Source organism: Hippopotamus amphibius, chromosome 3 (assembly GCF_030028045.1).
Source record: "Hippopotamus amphibius kiboko isolate mHipAmp2 chromosome 3, mHipAmp2.hap2, whole genome shotgun sequence".
Lineage (NCBI taxonomy): Eukaryota > Metazoa > Chordata > Mammalia > Artiodactyla > Hippopotamidae > Hippopotamus > Hippopotamus amphibius.
The window spans coordinates 173550546-173571932 of NC_080188.1; the positions used below are offsets into that span (position 1 = coordinate 173550546).

Below are 21387 nucleotides of genomic sequence, written 5' to 3' on the forward strand. Positions count from 1 at the left end.
TGCTTCTCTGCTACCATTGTTTTTCATGAAGATAATTCAAGATACTCAAACACACTACTAAATGAATTATTGGAATATAACCTTCCAGCCCACCTGCTGCTACCATGAAGACTAGAATAACTCACATTAGCTTTCATCTAGAAAGAACCGCTTACCTCACAAATTTCTAACCTCTCATATACTGAGAACCAAAAATACAAAATGTAGTGATAAAAGGACTGCAGGACCCGGAAACTGCATGAGATACCATAGAGCCAATGAAACCCAACATACTAACAAAGCAGTTTGGATCACCACAGGTTTTACTTTTCATTGTCTTCTGCTTTGTTTGAGATACATACCCCTTATGGATGTTGACCTGATTCATTGCAGGGATTTTTATGTTCTGGTTTCCTCTTAAACAGCAGCAATATTTTTCATCTATTGCTAACCTACTGCTCATCTTCTTCTTTTGGACACTTGCTCTTCTTTTCCTTGACTATCATTTCAATATTCTGGATTCCACTTCATAATGACCCCATCAAACATGGGTCTGACATATACAGTATTATGTGATCTTTATTTCTCACTGTTTCATATTTGACTACTAGGAAGATTAATTTTGTATAATCTCCTTTAAATCATTCATAAAATGGTTTCTGGTCCCCTTCAAGCATTCGCTTTCCAACATGAAAAATTCCTCCCAATTATGGTAATTCAGTTTTAACATAAGTTTTGCAGAATCCTACTCAAGACTCATTGAAAATATATACAAATTATACTGAGTAATTACTCTTCATCCACATGAACTCATTTAATGATTCTATTGATTGATGAGTAAGATCTCCTTTATAATAACAAGATAAAGAGAATTATCCTTCTTAAGTGTGCAGCAATTTCACTCAGTACTAAGGTATCACCCTTTTCCTAGATGATCAGGCAAGCCCCACCTGCTTGAATTTCCCAGCATCTCTTCAGGATTCCAATTCACACAAGAAGCCCAGCAATCTTCTGGCACAGTGATTACTGCAAACCAGATTTCACAATCTAGCCACCTTCTTACTGGTTTCTCCCTTGAGGCTCTCTAAGACATAAAATGGATCTTATTCCATGTCAGCAATTTATTTACATCTAAATTATAGATTTGGTCTAGAACATTCTGAGTCTTTGCCACTCTTTGCTCTAATATATCTTACATGTCTGCATTGAAACATTTTGAGAGATTCTTCCAAAAGCTATTCTCAGCCCAAAGCAGCTAATTCATTAAGTAAATTTATTTTTCTCTCTTTTTTCCCCCAAACTTACTTTCACAGACTCCATTCCAATCTCTTCATTTTTCCTACTATAGTTGATCTTCACTTTACTTACCCAGGTGACTGATGGCTTCTTTGTCCCAAGGCCAGGTGGCAGCACCTGCAAGGTCTTCCCGCACTGAGCTGGCAAAGTAGACATTGAGGAAGTGGGTGCTGTTGAGCTGCAGTGCCTCCTTTAGCTCCTTCACACTCATGTATGCCCTGGAGAGCATGTAAGAGAAGGAAATGTCATACCAAAGGATCAGTACATAGAGCCTAGCAGAGCCGGACATAATCAGACTCTGACTCTCCCAACTAGCACTGCCTTTTAGAGGAGAGGGGCAACCACGAGACCAGGTGTTACAAAGGTCCCAAAATAGGCACTAATACACATTTAGGATATTTATTCCAAGATAAATAATATCCTACCTTTTTAGCACAATAATATTTATAAGAATACTCAGTTTTTGATATCGCACTCAGTGCTACACTCTATACCCAGATTATTTCTTCAAGATAAATTCCGTAATACTCTTAATTCTATGCCTTGAATTACCCCCCAGCCCATGGTGAAGAAGGCCTTTCAACTCTCAGTTTCTGGTTCTTTCCATCACATTGCATGATCGTTATTATGATAAGAAGACCGATTGAATCTATATTTCAGCATATGCTTGCTTCAGGCATTTTTAAAGGTAAATAGTGGCCAGGAAACATAAAAGAGGAAAAAAGGAAATGAGTTATAGGTAGGAGAAGATATCAGAAAGCTACTGAAAAGAATGTTAATTTTATATATATTTCTCTTTCTAGTACCTTAATCTGTAGACTCTCTACCCATACTCCAACTACCTTATGATACTCACCAAGTATCTCTATCGGTGGCCTTCAAAGCACTAGGTAATATTTGCACTTATTCACAGACTTAAAGGTCTATTAAAAACACATGCCCCATGGCCCATTAAAAAGGGAAACAAGCATTTGATCTCTTTTTAAGCTCACGTGTAGTCTAAGACCTTCATCTTCCTGGCATCAGTGAAACTTAAAACTTTACTATGAGCAAACAGTCTCATCATTTTCAATGAAGAGCTATTTTAAGAAAGAACAACTAAACCAGAAGTCAGTGGCTCCCTGGATTCACTGGATGCTTCCTACAGTGGCCATGGAAAATGCCAATCCAAAGACAGGAATGACAGACAGCTTCAGCTGTGCAGACAGCTCTCTCAACATAGTTGAAAATTTCCTTTATAGCTTCATGTTTTATTCTTGCTATTGTGGTAGACAAGCTGCAGACACTGAAATCTCTCAACCCAGAATCTCAGGCTAGAACAACATGACCCTTCTTCTCCTACTTGCTCTGCCTCCCAATCACACTGTTGGTGCCATCTATTTAACCCACATGTAGGATATGCTGGCAGAGAGAACTCAAGAAATAGAGGTCCCAAAACTGTACTTGTGTTCTTTGACACAGAGCCAAAAAGGGCAATAAAAATAAAGAAACACAAAAAGATTTTGCTTTAGAACCAAAAATGATTGGGAGAAGGGGATTTTAAAATATTCTTTCTTATTGACTTATAATATCTTGGAAAAATAGTTCTCATCCCCAAGAAATCATCCAAATTCCATGAAGGGATGTCAGAGGTGATCAGAGGGATATTCCTTCTGCTGCTTTCCTGGAGACACAGTGTTTTTTGAACTGTCGCTTGGTTTTCCCTGGACATTAGTCACATTCCCTTTCCTTTTCTCCTTTATTAAAAATAATAACAATTTCCTGTATTGACAAATTGATGGTTTGGAGCTATGATGACATCAACTAACTCTTCAACATGAGATGTTCTAATTGGCCAGATAAAAGGAAAAGAGAGGGGTGGATAGGAGGAGGGAGAGAAGAAAGAAAAGGGAAAAAAGAAACAAGTAGAAAAAAGAAAGAAATGAGAGCAGAGAGGATCAGTGACTGAGCCTATGCACCTCTCAGGGTACCAAGGCGGAAAAGCTGCATCCTCTGTTCCTATTCCAGAGTTCCCATGAAAATTAGGAATTGGTAACTGACAGTTCTCTCTCTTTTCTCCTCCCTCACTTTCCCCAAATCCCCCTGTTCCTGGCATGGTTTACTTGGGCTATGTGTGTGTTCTTGGCTTCTCTGTCTGCCATGGACCAGTCTTGGCTGTCATCCTTTTGTCCTCCCTCAACCCAGCAGTTCCACTAATTTCCCTAGAGCCATCGTCCAAGAGGCTTCCTCCTCCACCACCAACTCATTAGCTGGTTCTACTCATCTCCCCTTTCTTCCTTGCCATTCCTCTTTCCAGCCATAAAGTACCCTTCCAGTTGAGAGTGTTTATGTCATGCTGGTGGCAAATTGGGTATGGTCACTCTAACTCCTGCACTCCACAGAGATATAGATAGAAGTCAGCAAGTATAAGGGAGCAAATACATTTTAAAAGACTAGAGACAGTTGGAACCCGTCATTAATTGAATGGATAGAGGAAAGTCTTATTTTGTTGGAGACAAAGATTTTTGTCCAGATTATTCCCTAAAGCAAAACAGGGTAAAAGTGTAGGTATCAGGGTGTCTATTTTGCATGTAGACAGCCTCACCTATTGTAACATATGTACACCATTTCAGAATTTAATCAGAGCTAATAAGATAAATGTCTTAGCTTGTCTACTAATATGATCAGAGCCTGGCTCAGACCTAGGGTGGGAAAAATAGACATTATTCTAAAGCTCAGAGCTTAACATCTTGTTTCAGAAATGATTTATTAAGAGATAGACTTGTCATCCATCGAAAAGAATGTAACAGTCAAAGAAGGGTGAAATGACATATATTAACATTGTAAAAAGCATAGGATCATGAACTGACCAGAACAATGTATGAAAAGAGAGATGAACTGCATTAATCTACTAATTTTCATTGGGATCTCCTTTTACTCATCCTGTCCACACTCTAGATTGAAATACTCACCATGAACTTCTCCCTGAGGACTCAGACCAAAGTGAAGTTGCACCTTGATCTTTACAAAAATTGTCTCAAAAACAAGCTTTCCTTGAGGCTGACATATCAAGTTGCTCTGTCCATTGCCTGAGTCTATTATTTCTGACATGTGTCCTGGAAGAATGCACACCTGCCTCACTATTTTTATCACTGTGTCCTAGTGGTTTGGGATTAACCATTACCCGGTGTCCAGCCTACCACATTCCTTTGTCCCCCAGATGATTTCTGTTGGGTTCCCTGACCACTGCCCCCTAGCTACACTCTAACATCTGTGTCCATGTGAGCCCCAACTCTTGCTTAGTTTCTGACTCAGTAAAAGTGAAAGGATATAAAAATAATGCCTCTTGTGCTCTAGTTTAATAGTCAGTTGAATAACTCCTTTATAAACTGATAGAAATAATTCAGACCAGAGAGAAGAAAAAGATCCTGAGCTGTCTGAAGGAAGTTGAGTCAGCATCAAAAATTCCCATGTTGGGATTTCCCTGGTGGTGCAGTGGTTAAGAATCTGCCTGCCAATGCTGGGGACATGGGTTCGATCCCTGGTCCAGGAAGATCCCACATGCCACAGAGCAACTAAGCCCGTGAGCCACAACTGCTGAGCCTGCGTGCCACAACTACCGAAACCTGCGCGCACCAAGAGCCAGTGCTCCACAACAAGAGAAGCCACTGCAATGAGAAGCCCATGCAACTTAATGAAGAGTAGCCCCACTCACTGCAACTACAGAAAGCCCGCACACAGCAACAAAGACCCAATGCAGTCAATAAATAAATAAAAAAGTAAATTTATTTATTTAAAAAAATTCACATGTTGAAAAAAAAAAGACATAAAAATGGATGCATGCATGGCCTGAGACTGGGACCCAGGGCCCTGCTTCCCACTGTTAGAGCAAGCCTCCTCCAGAGGAAGATCCTGACTGTACTCCACAGGGGATAAGGCAGCCTCCAGGAGGAAAAAACCAGATGCTCCTAGGTACCCTCAGCCAATTCCCATCATAGAAACCACCTGTGCCAAAGCTGGGATATTTGGGTTTGGCTAAATCTAAACCTTCTTGCCATTACTCTGCACCATAGCTCTTGACCCAAAATACACAGAAGGGTTCCCTCTGCCACCCCCACCTGCTATCCACTTTGCCAACTATGCTTCCTCCTCCAGGTGACTAACCCCTTTGACCCACTTCCCCAATCCTTGGACTGTGCTCACACCATGGGGCTTATAGGTGCTCAGAGTACCAACTAGCATTATCCGAACTGCCTAGTGCCACTTCAAAAACTTAGATTTTTTCTCCTCTCTCAAAGTCCCGCTATTGGGCACGTGGCACTCTACTATGTCACCATATTCTTTCCACTTTCTTTCATTGTCCCATCTCCTAGTTGCTCTGTACACATCCAGGGCTTCACAGTCTGACTCACAGTTTTCCCCTTTGCCTCAGCTCCTAGAGACACCTGAGGAAATTTCCACACTGATGTGAAACAGCCCCTGAGAAAACAGTCTTATTTTTTACTTCCTTCCTGCCAATGACCCCTGCATACCATTCTCATTGTCACCCTGACTCAGACTGATTTTTTATTTCTGATCTCATGTGGATTTCTAGTTCTACTTGTCTAACCTTTTATTTGTTTATGGTCATCTTCTCTTCAGGCATTATTTGAAATCTTCACCATTCTTTTCTTGGCCCTTCTCCCTGACCAAATTCAATCTCTTCTGACTCTTAGATAATCGTGCCTCCTTCTTTGATGATAAAATTGAGGCCACTTATCATGAACTCTATCCCTTCCTCCCATACAAACACACACACACACACACACACACACACTCTCTCTCTCTCTCTCTCAAACATTTACTTCCTTATCTATTTTTATTTCCTTTCCTCTGGTCCCACAGAATGAGGTTTCTGAGAGAACCATAGCTAGTACCCTTTTTCCTTCTTCCTTTCCAATTCAAACTTCTTGAAAGGATGATTTCCTCATCTCCTACTTGTCTTTCTTTTTTTCATGTACCCCCTAACCCCACTGTAACCTGACTTTCATGAGCACCACTTCACCAAAAGTGCTTTTGTTGAAATTGCTGGTAACCTCCTAGTTGTCCCTCCCCACAAAAATGGAAAGAAATCAGTCACCTTCTTATTGGAATTCTTTGTTTCATTTTTATACTGTTAGTTTCTCTTCCTGCCTCTTAAAGTTCTCTGCTTCTTTGCCTTTACTGCAATGCTCTTTCCTGATTCTCTTCGTGTGTGTGTGTGTGTGTGTGTGTGTGTGTGTGTGTGTATGTTTTACCACTGATCCTTAGTCTCCATTGTGGGTTTCTCTTTCCCCTTCTAATCCTTAAAAGTTATTCCCCAGGTCCTGTTTGTAGTCCATTCTTTTGTCACTCTCCTTGTTCACCATTGGGAAGTTTTCCACTCTTGAACTTTGAAGCACCATCAATATTTGGAAAACTCTTAGGTAGAGAAATGCATGTCTCTACCTGGATCACCCACAGACATCTTTGAAGTCAACATGTTAATGTTATGAGGGTTCTACCTGAGCACAAACAAAATTCAGACACAGTGAGTTTTAATGCATCTCAAATAGTGGTCCAAATGATGAATCTGTGGACATTTTTCCATGGATATGTTTGCAAGAAGGGTTTGATTTTTGACTAAACACAGAGGCAGTATGTGACGGTGTCCACAGAAAGATAAAAAGGCAAGAACAAGGAAAGAACCTCAATGGTATTTTGTCCATTACCTAATTTTATAGACTGGATTTCAAGTTCCTCGGGAAGAAACAAAAAGGACTCTTTTCATAAGAGAATTGGTGCAATCCAGGATATATAAGGCACGCTTTATGGCTTAATAACAAAATGGAGCATCAGTTGAGGATAAGGGACACTCTCTCCATTTCTGGAAAGAATTAAGGGATGTCAGCACCATTCTAACACTTGAGAGTTTTACAGCCTTGGGTTGCATTAGAAGCCAGCTCTCTAATAAGGCCAGCTTTTCCCTAGAGAAACAGTGGGGGCAGAGCATCAGCTGGAAATGCTGAGTGTCAGCAGACAAGGTAAATACCATTGCCAGTATGCAAAGGCAAACAGCAGTAGAACCACAGAAGCCAGTGGGCATGAATTTTTGAGGCACACCCTTCTGAAGACTCCCAGAAATGCTAGAGAAAGAGGACAAGGTATGAGGATAAGATTTTATAGTTCTACATTGAGCTCATGTAATTTGATTGTTAATGATAATATGACATCATTCGTTCCTGGGGGTATGTGGACTGGAGGATATTCATTTTGTCTCGGATACTGAACTCAGCATGTTCTTCCCCACACCCACTTCTCCTCCAGCGCCTCTCTCTGAACTGGTGCCACCCCTATTACCCTCTCCATGACACAAGAAGAAAAGCCAGGATTCCTCCTTCAATACTCCCTCCCCACCTCCCCTTCACTTCACTCTCCTCAGTATAATCAACCATCTACTAATGACCCGAGGAAGAAAAGACATCATGATGATTTTTTTTTTTTCTGAATGCCACAAAAGAAGCTGGATATCATCATCACTCAGACCTAATCAACCGGGAAAACATTTTTTTCTTGAAATTCAAATATGGAGACACTGCTAGGATGTATTACACCCAAAATACTAATTCACTTTGGCTAATGCATGTGGGCGTGAGCACTACTACTAGAAGTAAAATGGAATTATTCTCTAGAAAGTTTTATCTGTTGTAAGAATTTGAGGTTGAAATAAAAGAGTTAACTGGAGACTGAAAGTCTAATGTCATACTATCTTCTGCGGTAGGCAGAATACTGCTCCCAAAGATGTCCATGTCCTAGTCCCTGGAACCTGGGACTATGTTACTTTACATGGCAGAAGTGATTAAGAGTACAGACTTTGAGATGTGCAGATTCGGCTGGATTATCTGAGTGGGCCCAGTCTGATCACATGAGTCTTTATAAGCAGAGAGCCTTTCCCACCTGTGATCAGAGAAAGCAAGTTGGCAATGGAAGTAGAGTCAGAGAAATGCTACACTGCTGGCTTGGAAGCTGAAGGAAGGAAGGGGGCGGCAAGCCAAAGAATGTGGGCAGCCTTTAGAAGCTGGAAAAGGCCAAGAAGTGGCTTCTCCCTTAGAACTTCCAGAGACTTATGCAGCCCTAGTAACACCTTGATGTTAACTCAGCGAGATCCATGTGAAACTTCTGACCTACAGGACAGTAAGGTAATAAGTATGTGTTGTTTTCAGCCATTAAGCTTGTGGTCACTTACTGCAGCAGGAATAGAAAATGAATATATCTTCTTTCGCTGAAACATAGTATCTTTGGAAAAGAAAAGAGCATACAGAGAATGAACATCTGGTTTCAAGAGGTGGTATCAAAAGAATTTGTTTTAAAAGAACTTGTGGTTGCCTTTTGAGGCAGAAAAGAGTCAATCCCAGCTTTCCAGTTCTTGGCAGTAGCTTACCTACCTTATCAAGGGAGTCATACCCTGAAGTTTATTTGGAAGGGGAGCACAAAAATACCCAGATAACTTACCAGGTCTGGATAAGAAAAAAGAAAAGCATGGTGGAAGAGATACCCAGTAGAACTTAAGAGAAAATAACCAAACGAAAAGTCATAAGTAACATGTGTCAGCATCCTGAGAACAGGTACTTAAGCCAGAATGACTTGGTCTCATGTCCCATCTCTACCACTCACTGGCTGTGTGGCATTGGCCATCATTACACCTCAGTGTCCTTACCTGAAAACGAGAATAATGAAAGTATAATCTGCATATACTTATTGGGAAGAAAAATGAGATAACATCTATAAAATCACACGTCAGCTCTTGTCAATAAACCTTATATTATTAATAACAATGCCTGTGGTCTCAGATGTCTACCTAGCCAGCGACAAAGTTAAAAAAGACAAAGTTAAAAAATCGTAACACAGGAAAGCAAGTATCATCTTAAAGATTTGATGGGGAGCTAATCATAGACTATGTCTGAGGATGGGCATACCTTGCTTGAAAGAAATGAAGTTAAATGAAATGGAAGCAATACCACAGTGCAGAAAAGGAAGCAAACACAACTGAAACCTGACACCTGAAGTAAACCACAATGGAAACATTTAGTGAAAATAAAATAGCAATGAAAATTTTCTAGGCATAAACTACTGTTGGCATGGTCAGGCAAGGGATAGTTCTGATACATCCCGAAAGCAGTTTCCAAAATTGACACAGAATGAAAATATAGCGATGATCCAGAACTTCAGATGAGAATGTCTCTGCCAGAAGCCTGGTGCTGCTAATAGCAATAGCAGCACTTCTGAGACATACTTTTTCCCACTTCCTGATAATGTCTCTCAAAAAGTTCGGGAAACAGCAAAGAGGTATGAGCATTTATTTTACTTCTTATTAATAAGAAATAACTAGATGGTGACATGGAACAGAGGCGTTCCTTTAATGAAAGAAACTCTCTTGTAGTTTTTGAGATAGCTGAGGCTGGTAACATCAAGGACTAGAGCTTAAAGGAAAACAGATTTCCAAAAGAGAGTAATGATTCCATAGCCTAGGACTCTCAAGGGGAAAATGGCCCTTTGGAGGTGGAAGGTTATAAACCTTGAAAATCAATGTAATTCTAAACTGTTCCAAGAAAACAGAAAGAAGATAGAAAGCATCAAAAAGAATCAGATTCTGTAAGGGAACTCCCTGCTGAGTTAAAATTTTAAGAGAACTTATGTAGATTTTGGAAAGAGGAATAGCACAGAACTATTTAAAAAATGGGGTCAAAAAAGATAAAGCCCAGAGCCAGCATAAATATAAAAAAATGCAAAGAATGATAAATTTAAAAATTTATGTTTTTCAGAATAGTAAGCAAAATAGAGTGTAATGACACAGAAGGGAAAAAACTGAACTCTTCTAAGTCTGTCCTGCTGCCAAGATAAATAATCATTAAGAAATCCATTGAATAAGTCATTAACCTGGCAATAATTTATCCGCCCCTAATAATAGTGATCACAATCAACTGGATCCCACATATGTGGCAGATGTTTCATATGTATTTTCTCATGGAAACTCACAAGTCTGTGAAGTTAGCGTAATTACTTCATTTTACAGATAAGAAACTAAAGCTTACAAAGATAAAGTCACTTGCCCAAAACCACACAGCTTGTAAGTTTTGGAGGCAAGTTTTAAACCCGAGTTCCTCTAACTCCAAAGCACACACTCTTTCCTCTGCTCTTCAGCTTGTTTCCCTAGGATCTGTGAGTCACTGTGTTGGGCCTTGGCAATGAAAAGATACATTAAGATATGACTCTCCTTTTCAAGAAGTTAAGTCTAGTGAGGAAGACAACCATGGAAACAAAGTAGGATAATGCAAGGGGAAGGGCACTATATCAGCAGTGTGCATGGAACTGTATACAAGAATGGAGGACAGAGTGAAAAATCGGCTTAGAAAACCAGACATTAATAAGGTGTTTTACCAGATTTAAAATAGTTAGCTAGTGGGAAGCTGCTGCATAACACAGGGAGATCAACTCGATGATGGGTGATGCCTTAGAGGGGTGGGATAGGGAGGGTGGGAAGGAGTCACGGGAGGGAGGGGATATGGGGATATGTGTATTAAATACAACTGAGTCACTTTGTTGTACAGCAGAAACTGGCACAACATTGTAAAGCAAATATACTCCAATAAAGAGATTAAAATAAAATAAGGTGTTGTAGAAATTTGTGGTGGATATTGTCCATAGGTTTGTGTACATCAATTCTACCCTCCTTCTCCTGTGTCTTCCTGTTCTGGAGGACAGAAGGTCAGATTCAACATTTGTCCAGCTCCCTTGCATCTAGGGATCTGGATGCGATTTAGTATCTACCAATCAGCTATATTTTCATTGGAAGGTGACAGTAACATGAAGACCTTACTTCTGACAGCTTCTTCTCTCTCTGCCTGCAAGCAGGGCTGGGCGATAGGGTGTGGAGAAGCAGGATGTGGGGCAAACCCTCGTTGCTGGTGTGGATCCAGCAGGCCCAGTGTGACTCGGTGATGGCAGCTGTGGTTTAGAGACTTTGTGAAAGAAGATTCTATAGATGTTGGTGACTAGTTAGATGTTTACTTTCAACTTCTAAAGAAACTTCTTTCACAAAGTCTGTAAAAAACATTCCTATTTTTCCCTCCCCACCATCACTTTCTGGAATAGATCCTTTTTACTTTATTTGTCCTGTACTAAAGTGTGTTCTTATTTTTCTCCCTCTAATATTATATGCACTCAAGTCCACACAGTACGACATGAAAACTGGTGTTCTCCTCTTCACTCTCGGTTTCCTGTTGCCTACACAATAGTCCTTTAGGTTTCCTTTAAGTTGCCACTTAAAGTTGCCCTTAATCTGATGCCCAGTCTACACTCTAGGATCACCCCAACACTACTACGTCATCGATCGAGCTAAACTGATTTACACATTGATGTCAAACATGCCCTGAATGTTTTTTTTGTTTTGAGTCATCTTCGTTTGATTGTTTTTTGGTTTTTGGCCTCCCTGCTTTGTTTATGCTGTTCTTTCCTTACACATAAAATTATCAAAAATGTATCTGACATTCAAGGCCCATTTTCTGTCTCACTTTTTCCATGAAGCCCATACTGATCACCTCAGCCTGAAATGGGCCCCAAAATCTGAGTTTCTAAGTCATTCAGTCTAGTCTATAACACAATAGATAGTAATATGTAATTACTATATGCAAGACTACTTTGGCAATATTTGCCAGCAGTAGAAATCCTACCTCCAGATATTTAACCCAAGAAGATATTTGAATGAATTTCAAATATGCACCAACAACAATGGATAATAGCAAAAATATATAGTATAATAACATGATAGTATAATAGCATGGTATTTTGCTAGCAGAATAGCATAGTAGCAAACAAGAGTATAACAGAAAAATATAATGTAAATTCCCATTAACATGAATCTGACAAGTTAGATTAAACATATATAATATTATGCCATGAAGTCATTAAAAATAATCTAGATTTATATTTATTAAAATAGAAAAATGCCCCAACACATCATTGAATGAGAAAGCTGGCTATACAATCGTAAGTGTAATATAATTCTATTTATTTAAAACCATATACATGTGTCAATCTAGATATCTAGAAGGGGATGAAACAGGTCGTGGGATCTGAAGTAATTTTCTCTTCTTATTTGCATTCTTCTGTATTGGTCTTTACATATCTATACATTTCTACATATGCAGATGTATAACATTTATATGTATTATGTACATATACACACATATATGTATGTATACATCTTTACATATAGATGCATACATGTATGTGTGTGTGTATATATACATATAATAGAACATTCCTTATTTTATTAGCTGCACAAAGTTCCCAGAAGTTAAGTACCATGTCTTCCTCAGTGTAAGAACAACTTAGTATATCATCTTGCACATTATTAAGTGCTGATTTAATATTAGTTGAATATATCAATGTTGCAGATGGGCTTTAACTAGAAGATGAGGCAGAGGATACCCCATTCTTCCCTCCTCCCAAGTTCGCCAATACTGCCCTGCTGCAGAATCCCCTTAAACCACAGGGTCTGGTTACATCTAAGAAAGCCAGACTTCGAACAGGAGCACATAAGACCTGCTGCCTCTGGTAAAGAGCAAGAGACAAAAATACACCCAAAGCCGAAGCCCAAAGCCCCAGATAGGCGCTCTTTGACAACTCTTTTTTGATGACTAAAGACGGAGAAGGTTCTTGGCAAAAACACTGTATAATGATAAACTCTTGGGGCCTGGGTGGAAATGGGCAATGCAATTCCACAGGCATTACTCGGAGTTTAAAAATAGGAAGCTTTTCCCAGGAGAAGTGGTCCTTGTGGGTCACTGGAGCGGACACGATGTGTTTCAACTAATGGTAAAAACCCATGAAGTCATCCTGTATTTTAGTCGTTTTTGGTGTCTCTTTTTACTTCCTCTATAGCTCTTTCTTCCACTGCTTTAGAACATTTTTAAAGCTTTGCTTCAAATCCTGTTTTCAAGCAACACATTCTTTCCGTAATATGTCATACATGTGCACACACACACACATACACCACAGAAGTCAGTTCTTTTGATGATACACATGCACCAAACTGAACTCGTAACTTTATATTCTATTGACATGGGGAAGGTGAATCAATCCTATAAGAACACTGATAATTGAAAACCCTTTCAACTTTGATTTTTAGAAGGTGGGATAACACACTCATTAATTCAGAAAGTATTTACTAAGCACCTACTAAATCTCAGGCTCTGTGCTGAACAACAAGTATACAATGGATAAGCCCAGGTAGCACTCCTACCCTCATGGAGTTGGTGGCATTATAGAGGAGATGACAAGGAAATGGGCAGTCACGCTGGGACTCAGCAGGTACTCTGGCAGGGAAAGTAAAAGATTCTGCGGTGAGAATCCACAGACTGGAGCACTTGACCAGGTTTAAGAGAAGTCTTCTCAGAATTGGCAGACCTGGCAGATGATAAGGAGTTATCCTGGAGAGGTGATGGCATGCGAAGAAGAGTCAGCCATTGGTACAAAGGCCCAATGGATAAGAGAGGGGAGTAGTTCATGAGAGCTGGAGAGAAGTAGAAAGACTGACACTGAAGAGGGTAACAACAGCCAGATCTTGAAAGGTCTTGCACACAATGATAAGAAGTTCAGAGTTCTTTAAAGCAAGGAAGAAACATGATTAGATTTGCTTTTGGCAAAGACTGGTCTTAAGAAAATGTGGAGAATGGATTTGAGAGCAAAACTGGTGGCAAAGAAGCCTATTAGAAGGCTGTGTATGGAACTGAGAGATATTTAGGAAAAGAACCAATAGCAACTGGTGATTAATTGGATGAGGTTAGGGTGAGGAAGAGGAAGAGTCCAAACTGATTCCTAGGTTTTTAAATTGAGTAACTGGTTAGCACAATTCACTAAAGTGGGAACTAGGAGGAAGAACAGATAGGGGTGACATTTTGAAGTCATCTGCGATAATCAAATTACAGATGCTTATTAGACAGGGGTATATATGGTTCTTTAGACCCGAGCAGTATGTAAATTCAGAAATTGATGATAACAAAAACTATAGAACTAATGAAGTAGTGAATTACTGACTTCCTAGTAGGTGTGCTCAACACAACATGTGCTGAGGGAACCAGCAGAGGGAGGGAGAGAGAGTGAACACGTGCGAGTTAGTTCATTTTCAAAATTATATCCAGAATTGTGCAATTTGAAAGACTACAGAGAGACAATATTGATTTTGCTTTGTTTAAAAATATGTGTTTACTTTTGAATTACATATCATGGGACAGTGAAGGGGTGATCTTTTCTGATGGTCTCAAAAGCCTCAGTCTGGCCCAGAAAAAGGTATACAGAATGAGAAGAGAAGACATTGAATCAAACACTGAGGAACAGTAACTTTAAGGAATAGCCTTAAGAAAAGAAATTGGCAAAGAGGTCTGAGAAGCAGTGATGAAGAGGTAGGAAGAAATCCAGGAGAGCTGGCGTCTCTAAAGCCAAGGGAGAGGATCAATCCAAATGTTCCTGGCGTTTGAAATTAAGAGAAGAACAGAAAAGTCTCCACCAGAACTAGAAACAAGAAGGTCAGTAACTTTGACAAAAGCAATTTCAGAAAAAGAGTAGATGCAGAAACCAGACTGCAGTGGGTTGGAGAATGAGTGGCTCTTAAGGAAGAGAAGATAATGGGCAAAGACAAGAATCTTAGCAGTGAAGGAAGAGCATTACGATGTACAGGAGGACAGAAAATGTTTATGGCAGGAGATTTAAGCATTGTTAAATTAGTTTAGTAGGAAAACATCAGTAAGGGGAGATAATATAAAGAGGAAAGAAAGATATAATTAAGGTAATTAAATGCAGAACCCACCAGGAGAGATACGCCATACACAGGAATACGGTAGATACTGTAGGTGTGCCACCTAAGCAAGTACCACGAACCCCGAGCTGCTGTGAGTATTGGCTGCTAACAGCTCAAGGCTGACCCTTTTCTTCGGAAAAATCTCCCTTCACCAAATAGGAGCTGCCTCACAGGATGTTATGCTTGCCTCCTCCCGGGGCAACTGGCAGACAATGACTGATTGAGAGGAGCGTACAAAAAGCCAGCCTTTTGCCCCAAGAGAGGACCAAATCCATGGTGCAATTCATGCTGCAGAGCTCCCTGTGGGATTGGACTGTGAGACCACATGCTTGCTTAGCCTCTTACCCTGCCTTATCCTGTTATCCTCATCCCTTTCTGCTAAAAGAAACCTTTTGCAAATTATAATAGTCTGTAATGACCCATATGGGAAAAGAATCTTAAAAAGAGTGGATATATGTATAACTGATTCACTTTGCCATATAGCAGAAACTAACACATTTTAAATCAACTATACTCCAATAAATTTAAAAAAATATCCTGTCTCAGCACCACTTCCTGGGAATCTCCTTGAATACCAACAGAAACATGCCCATGCATTAGAAAGGGAGGAGGGAAGGGAGGAAAGAGCAAATGGTTTTGAGGTTGCTGGCAGGCATTTTATTAAAGGAATGCTCCTCTAATTTATGTTGCTTTCATACTAAAGGAGAAGGTGAGGGGAGCCCCTAAGAGTGGGGAGTGAAGTGATGGGTATAGAAACTTAAGATTTAGAATATGTGAAATACTCACTGTGGGAGAAGCTAGAACAGGAAACCAACCACTTACTAAGGAGACATAGAGTAGTTAGATGGCGTTCAGGAACAAATACTTGGATGCCACCTTCTCCCAAATCTAGTTAGTTACAACTCCTACTTAGAAGTAACTAAAGAGTAGGAAAAAGAGGAACTTTTGTTGTTACTAATGATTTCAAAGTACATGTTTTTTTCCTAGATTTTGAATTTATAAATATTATGCAATGAAAAATCATTCACTATAAATTGAACTCGAATATGTTCTGCTTCCATCTTTAACATTCTCAGTAAAATTGTCCTCTACAAGGTCAGCAATAATCTCCCAGTTTTTCTATCCAGTGGACACCTTCTGTCCTTGCCTTCTTGACTTTTCTGGGGCATTTGACATTGTTGATCACTTTCTTCTTGAAACTTTCTCTTCACTTGGCTTCAGTATGTCATCACGTTCCTAGTTTACCTCCTATCTCTAAGGACATTCCTTCATATACTCTCTCAGGTATACATCGGTCCTTCTTCCTCTCCCCCTCTGGCACTGCTTCCCCAGGGCCATCCTCCACTTTCTTACTTATCACTCTCTACATTCTCCTAGGATGAACTCATTCACTCCTGCAGCTTTTTTTTTTTTTTGCAGTGATGACTCTAAAATGTGTATCTCTAGCTTAGATTTGTCCCCTGAGCTCCAGAAAATATATCTGTCTAATGAGTCATCTCCTAGATATTCCTCAGAGACCTCAAACTCAACAAGCCTAAAACTCAGTTCATCCTCCCTTTCCATTTCCACTTTTTGTATTTCCCTATCATGGAGACAAGCCTCACCATTACTTTGTATCCAATCCAGAACCCTAGAAGAAAGTTGTCCTAAACTCCTCTCTCTTTCTCAGTTCCACATCTAATTACCAAGTCCAATAAGTTCTACATTCCGAATATTTCTAAAATCTCTCCCTTCCATTGTTCACTCTACTATTGCTTTATGCCATCATACTTTCTTGTATTTACGGAGAAAAAATTTTACTTGCCAGCCTAATCTACAGTCGTCTCCATCTTCCTTCATCTTCCTTGTGGAAATCTGAGCAAGTTATTCCCGTTTAAAACACATCAATGGTGCGCAGTGTATTTGAGACAAATTCCAAATGCCTTAATACTTTTTCAAGCCTTTCATGATGTGGCCCCTTGCTACCTGTCTAACATCATCTCTGGCCATTATTTCTGTTACATTGTTTTTCTAAATCCCCAAAGTACTTACAGCTCTGCACCTCTGTGATGCTCTCTCTTGGTCCCATGAAATTTCACAAATATTTCTTAAGCCCAGAATGTTCATTTCTTGTGTCCTTTTCTGCTAATAACTACCCATTATCAAAATCGGTACCGATGTCACCTCTTTCAGGAAAGTTTCCTGACATTCATCCCAACTGCTGAGTCCAGACTTGCTTTCTAGCCTTGGTACTACCTTAGTACAGTCTGTGTCCCTCCAGCATAGCATGTATTGCATTATGCTGGTGATTGGTGGAAAGCTGAAACCCAAACTGAGATGCTTCTGATTCTACAACCTTTTCTCTAATTATGATACAGTATTGCCTCTAATGATAGACTAAATATTTCTCAATATTGAGCCCCTGAGGGGAATTAAAATAAATTCCACTGTGGGACATATACATTGGAATGCAGAAAGCCATTTCTGTACACATATTTGACTCCTTTTGATGAAACAATGAAGTGCAAAGGACAGTCAGATAATAAAATAGGTGTTTGAAAAATATGCAGACTTCTGGGGCTTCTCTGGTGGCGAAGCAGTCAAAAACCTGCCTGCCAATGCAGGGGACACAGGTTCGATCCCTGGGCCGGGGAGATGCCACATGCTGCAGAGCAACTAAGCCCATGCGCTACAACTACTGAGCCTGTGCTCTAGAGCCCGCAAGTCACAATTACTGAGCCCAAGTGCTACAGCTACTGAAGCCCACGTGCCTAGAGCCTGTGCTCTGCAACAAGAGAAGCCACTGCAATCAGAAGTCCACACACTGCAATGAAGAGTAACCCCTGCTCTCTGCAACTACAGAAAGCCCTCAAGCAGCAATGACACAGCCAATAATTAATTAATTAACTTTAAAAGTATCCAGACTCCAAAACTGGTTGTAAGGAGACACAACACAGGAAGATCCAAATCCACCAAAGCTTTCTGGGCCCTTCTGACAGTGCTCAGCACTTCTCCAGAAGTCACATGAACGTGCAGCCAAGGCTCACCTGTCATCATGTCTCAAGGGACAGAGGCTCCTAATTCCATCCTTTCACCTCATGAAATCTCATAAGCCCACAGCCTCCATACAGATATTCACTACATGTGTGTCCTCTTTTGATGGGAGAGTTTTTGTTTGCCTTTTGTATTATAATAACGTTTGTAGACTTTGATTCCAGAAAGATGCCAGACCACTCCTGTCCATCTGAAAGTTGCATGTGTTGCTGTGGCTGAGGAAAGAGAATTCTGTACACATACATGGAGGCGACCTCCTCACCATCTCTTCTTCACTCCCACCTCCTGGCTTATCCCTCACCCCCTCCTCTTCTCTGAGAATTGGGGCCCAGAAAGGCACGCCCTTTCAGCCTCTCTACTATGCTTCCTTGTCCAGAAGGCCAAGGCCAGTGCTCTACCTGAGGAACACATTTCCTCTCCTCGATCTCGCTCCCTCTCCTGCCCCTGACATTAATGCTTTGAAGCCATCTGAGCATCACTTGTTGGCTGCACGATCACATCCAGACTATGGCCTAGCAGTGACTCACACTCTTGTGGTCTCCCTGTGTTTACCACGGATGTTCTCTTCCAGCTGGATTTCCCTTGCCCCAGGAAATCTAGAGCTAAGCGATTTCTCCATGTTCATCCTTCTGCCCCCAGCATGCTTCATGTTACCCCTTCATCACTGATGTCCTCTAAAAGGTGTGCATGTGTGTGCATGTGTTTGTGTGCACATATGTGTACTCTGGACCAGGGGTCTGCAACTATGGACTACAGGCCAGATCCAGCCTGTGGCAAGTTTATGTATGGCCTGTGAACTAAGAATCGTGTTTACATGTTTAAAAGTTGTTTTTACAAAAACAGAAGAAGGAGAGGATGCAAGAGAGACCAGATGTGACCTGAAAGCTAAAAAGTATTTACTATCTGGCCATCTACAAAAAAAAAAACTTTGCCAACCCCTATTCTGTACTAAAGTATGATTCTACAGCATGAGTCTGAATCAGACAGACACAAATTTATAGTCAAGCTCTGTCACTTACTAGCTATGTGATCCTAGACACATTATTTAACCTTTCTGAGCCTCCATTTTCTCATCTGTAACATAAATTAACTCCAGTGACTGATGTGAAGGCAAAAATGGCAAGCTATATAAAGTATTTATCATAGCGTCTACTCATAAGAAGAGCAGAATAAATAGTAGCTACTTTTGTTATTGTTATTTTTCGATTGGGGTGTCTAATACACCTTGTATGCTCACATAGGACAGGGTAACACACAAGAGACGCAATGCATTTTTAGACCAATAAGTGAACCAAATCTCTTAATTGTCCTGTGATTGGATCTCTTCATGCTCAAAAAGAAGGAACATCATGGCCATGGTTTATAAAGATTAGAGGTGAGTAAGACAAATGCTTCCATATATGGCTCCAAAATGTCTCAATGGGAAAAGAGGATCTTGGAGCGATGCTTTCTGTTCCTTTCACCCTAGGCAGAAACCTGAGAGTAATCCTTTCTCCACCATATTTATTCTCAACCTTAACATCCACTCAGTTGCTGAAGCTTACCTAATTTACCTATTGTTTTCAACTCTATCCCCTTCATTCTAATGTCACTGCCATGGGCCCTCATCTTCTCTTGCCCAAACAGTGATCTTCTCTCTTCTTGCCTACCTTCCCCAAACTGCTACCCACATTGCTGTTGGAGGTATCCACCTAAGCCACCAATCTCACCAACCTGTGACCTTCCTTACAGCCACCTCATCTCTTGTCACCCTCCAGCTCATGCTTTACTTCCAACAACATCAAACTACTTACAGCTCCCCACCCACATCCAGCTATGCTGTTTAGTGCCTCTGTCCTTTCTCTTGTGTTATTCCTTCTACCTAACCCCTTCTTTTTTAATAATAAAAGTACTACATAGGTGTTATTGATAATTCAGAACACAAAAAGAATTAAAGGAAAATTATATAGTATCCAAATTCTACTACCTCAGAGATAACTACTATTAATGTTTTGATGTATTTGTTTCTATTTTTATGCATATGCACACACAATAGTTTACAGAAGTGAGGGCATACATACTCTTGAATCTTAAGCTGTTGGTTTTTCACCACTATTTTTTTTTTGACCCACACAAATTAATTTTGTTGAGCCAAATATGCAATCAGGTATCCTTTGCAATTATTGTCATTTAAACTGTAACAGACCATAGAAAATTGACAATCATGGTTTTCTCAGCCATTTACCCCTATGGGCAAAAGATTTTCTCATCTCGTCCAGTGGCATTTCTGTAAAAGTAAGCATGCCTTGGGCACTACCCAGAAAAGTGGAGCAATTATGTTTCACGGGAGCATGGAATGAAAAGGAAATTCTGGGAGCATCAAATCTTTCTTCCTCACGATACGTTTAGTTATAGAGACAAGTTGCAATTTGGTTAGCGTCAAGTGGCAATTCTGGGAGTTATGTGGATATCTGAGCCGACTTTGCTGAAAAATAGTACACACTAACTTAGACCTCCTTGACTTATCTCAGTGCTCATGCAAGCACTGGCACGAGTCTTAGTAGCATCACCACCACCAAAACACTCTTAAGGACAATGTGATGATGAGGTTGACTCAGACTAGATTCTGTTCTATGAGAAACAATGGCTGCTTAAATGCTTTTCACAAAAGGAATTCCATGGTCAAAAAAAAAGGAAAGGAGTGCACTTCCCTCTTTATTTTAAATGCAAATTATTAAATGTTCAAATTATTAAATTCAATTCAGTACAGATCTCCTGTACTGAATAAAACTAAAATCTGTTTAGGGACTTCCCTGGCAGTCCAGTGGTTAAAACGTTGCCTTCCAATGCAGGGGGTTCAGGTTCGATCCCTGGTCAGGTAGATAAGACCCCACATGCCTCAGGTCAAAAAACTAAAAACATAAAACAGAAGCAATATTGTAACAAATTCAATAGCGACTTCAAAAAAAAAATCTGTTTAAATTCCTAGGAGATGGCATAAGTAAATAAAGATTGTAGCTCTGAATTAAGATGACCTGGGTTAATTCGAGCTTTGCCATTTTCTTGTGGAATGATTCAGAGCACTGTAAAATCTCACTAAGCCTCGGTTTCATAATTTGAAAAATGATTGTGATCATTTAAAAAATAAACATAAAAATAACCTAAAAAGGGAGAATAATAATAACCTGAGGATAAAAACAAGACTGCCTCCTAAAATTGCTATGCAGGTTAAATGAAATAATGAATGTGAAGCACATGACAAAGCA

At 40.1% G+C, this 21387-nt stretch overlaps 1 protein-coding gene across 1 annotated transcript in view; it reads right to left on the reverse strand.

The window, feature by feature from the left end:
- PAPPA2 (pappalysin 2) overlaps positions 1-21387 on the reverse strand; it is a 266326-nt gene that overhangs the window by 164350 nt on the left and 80589 nt on the right. The window contains exon 3 of the mRNA XM_057730056.1: positions 1348-1493. Within this exon, the coding sequence (XP_057586039.1) occupies positions 1348-1493 (146 nt within the window). The remainder of the gene's footprint in view (positions 1-1347; positions 1494-21387) is intronic.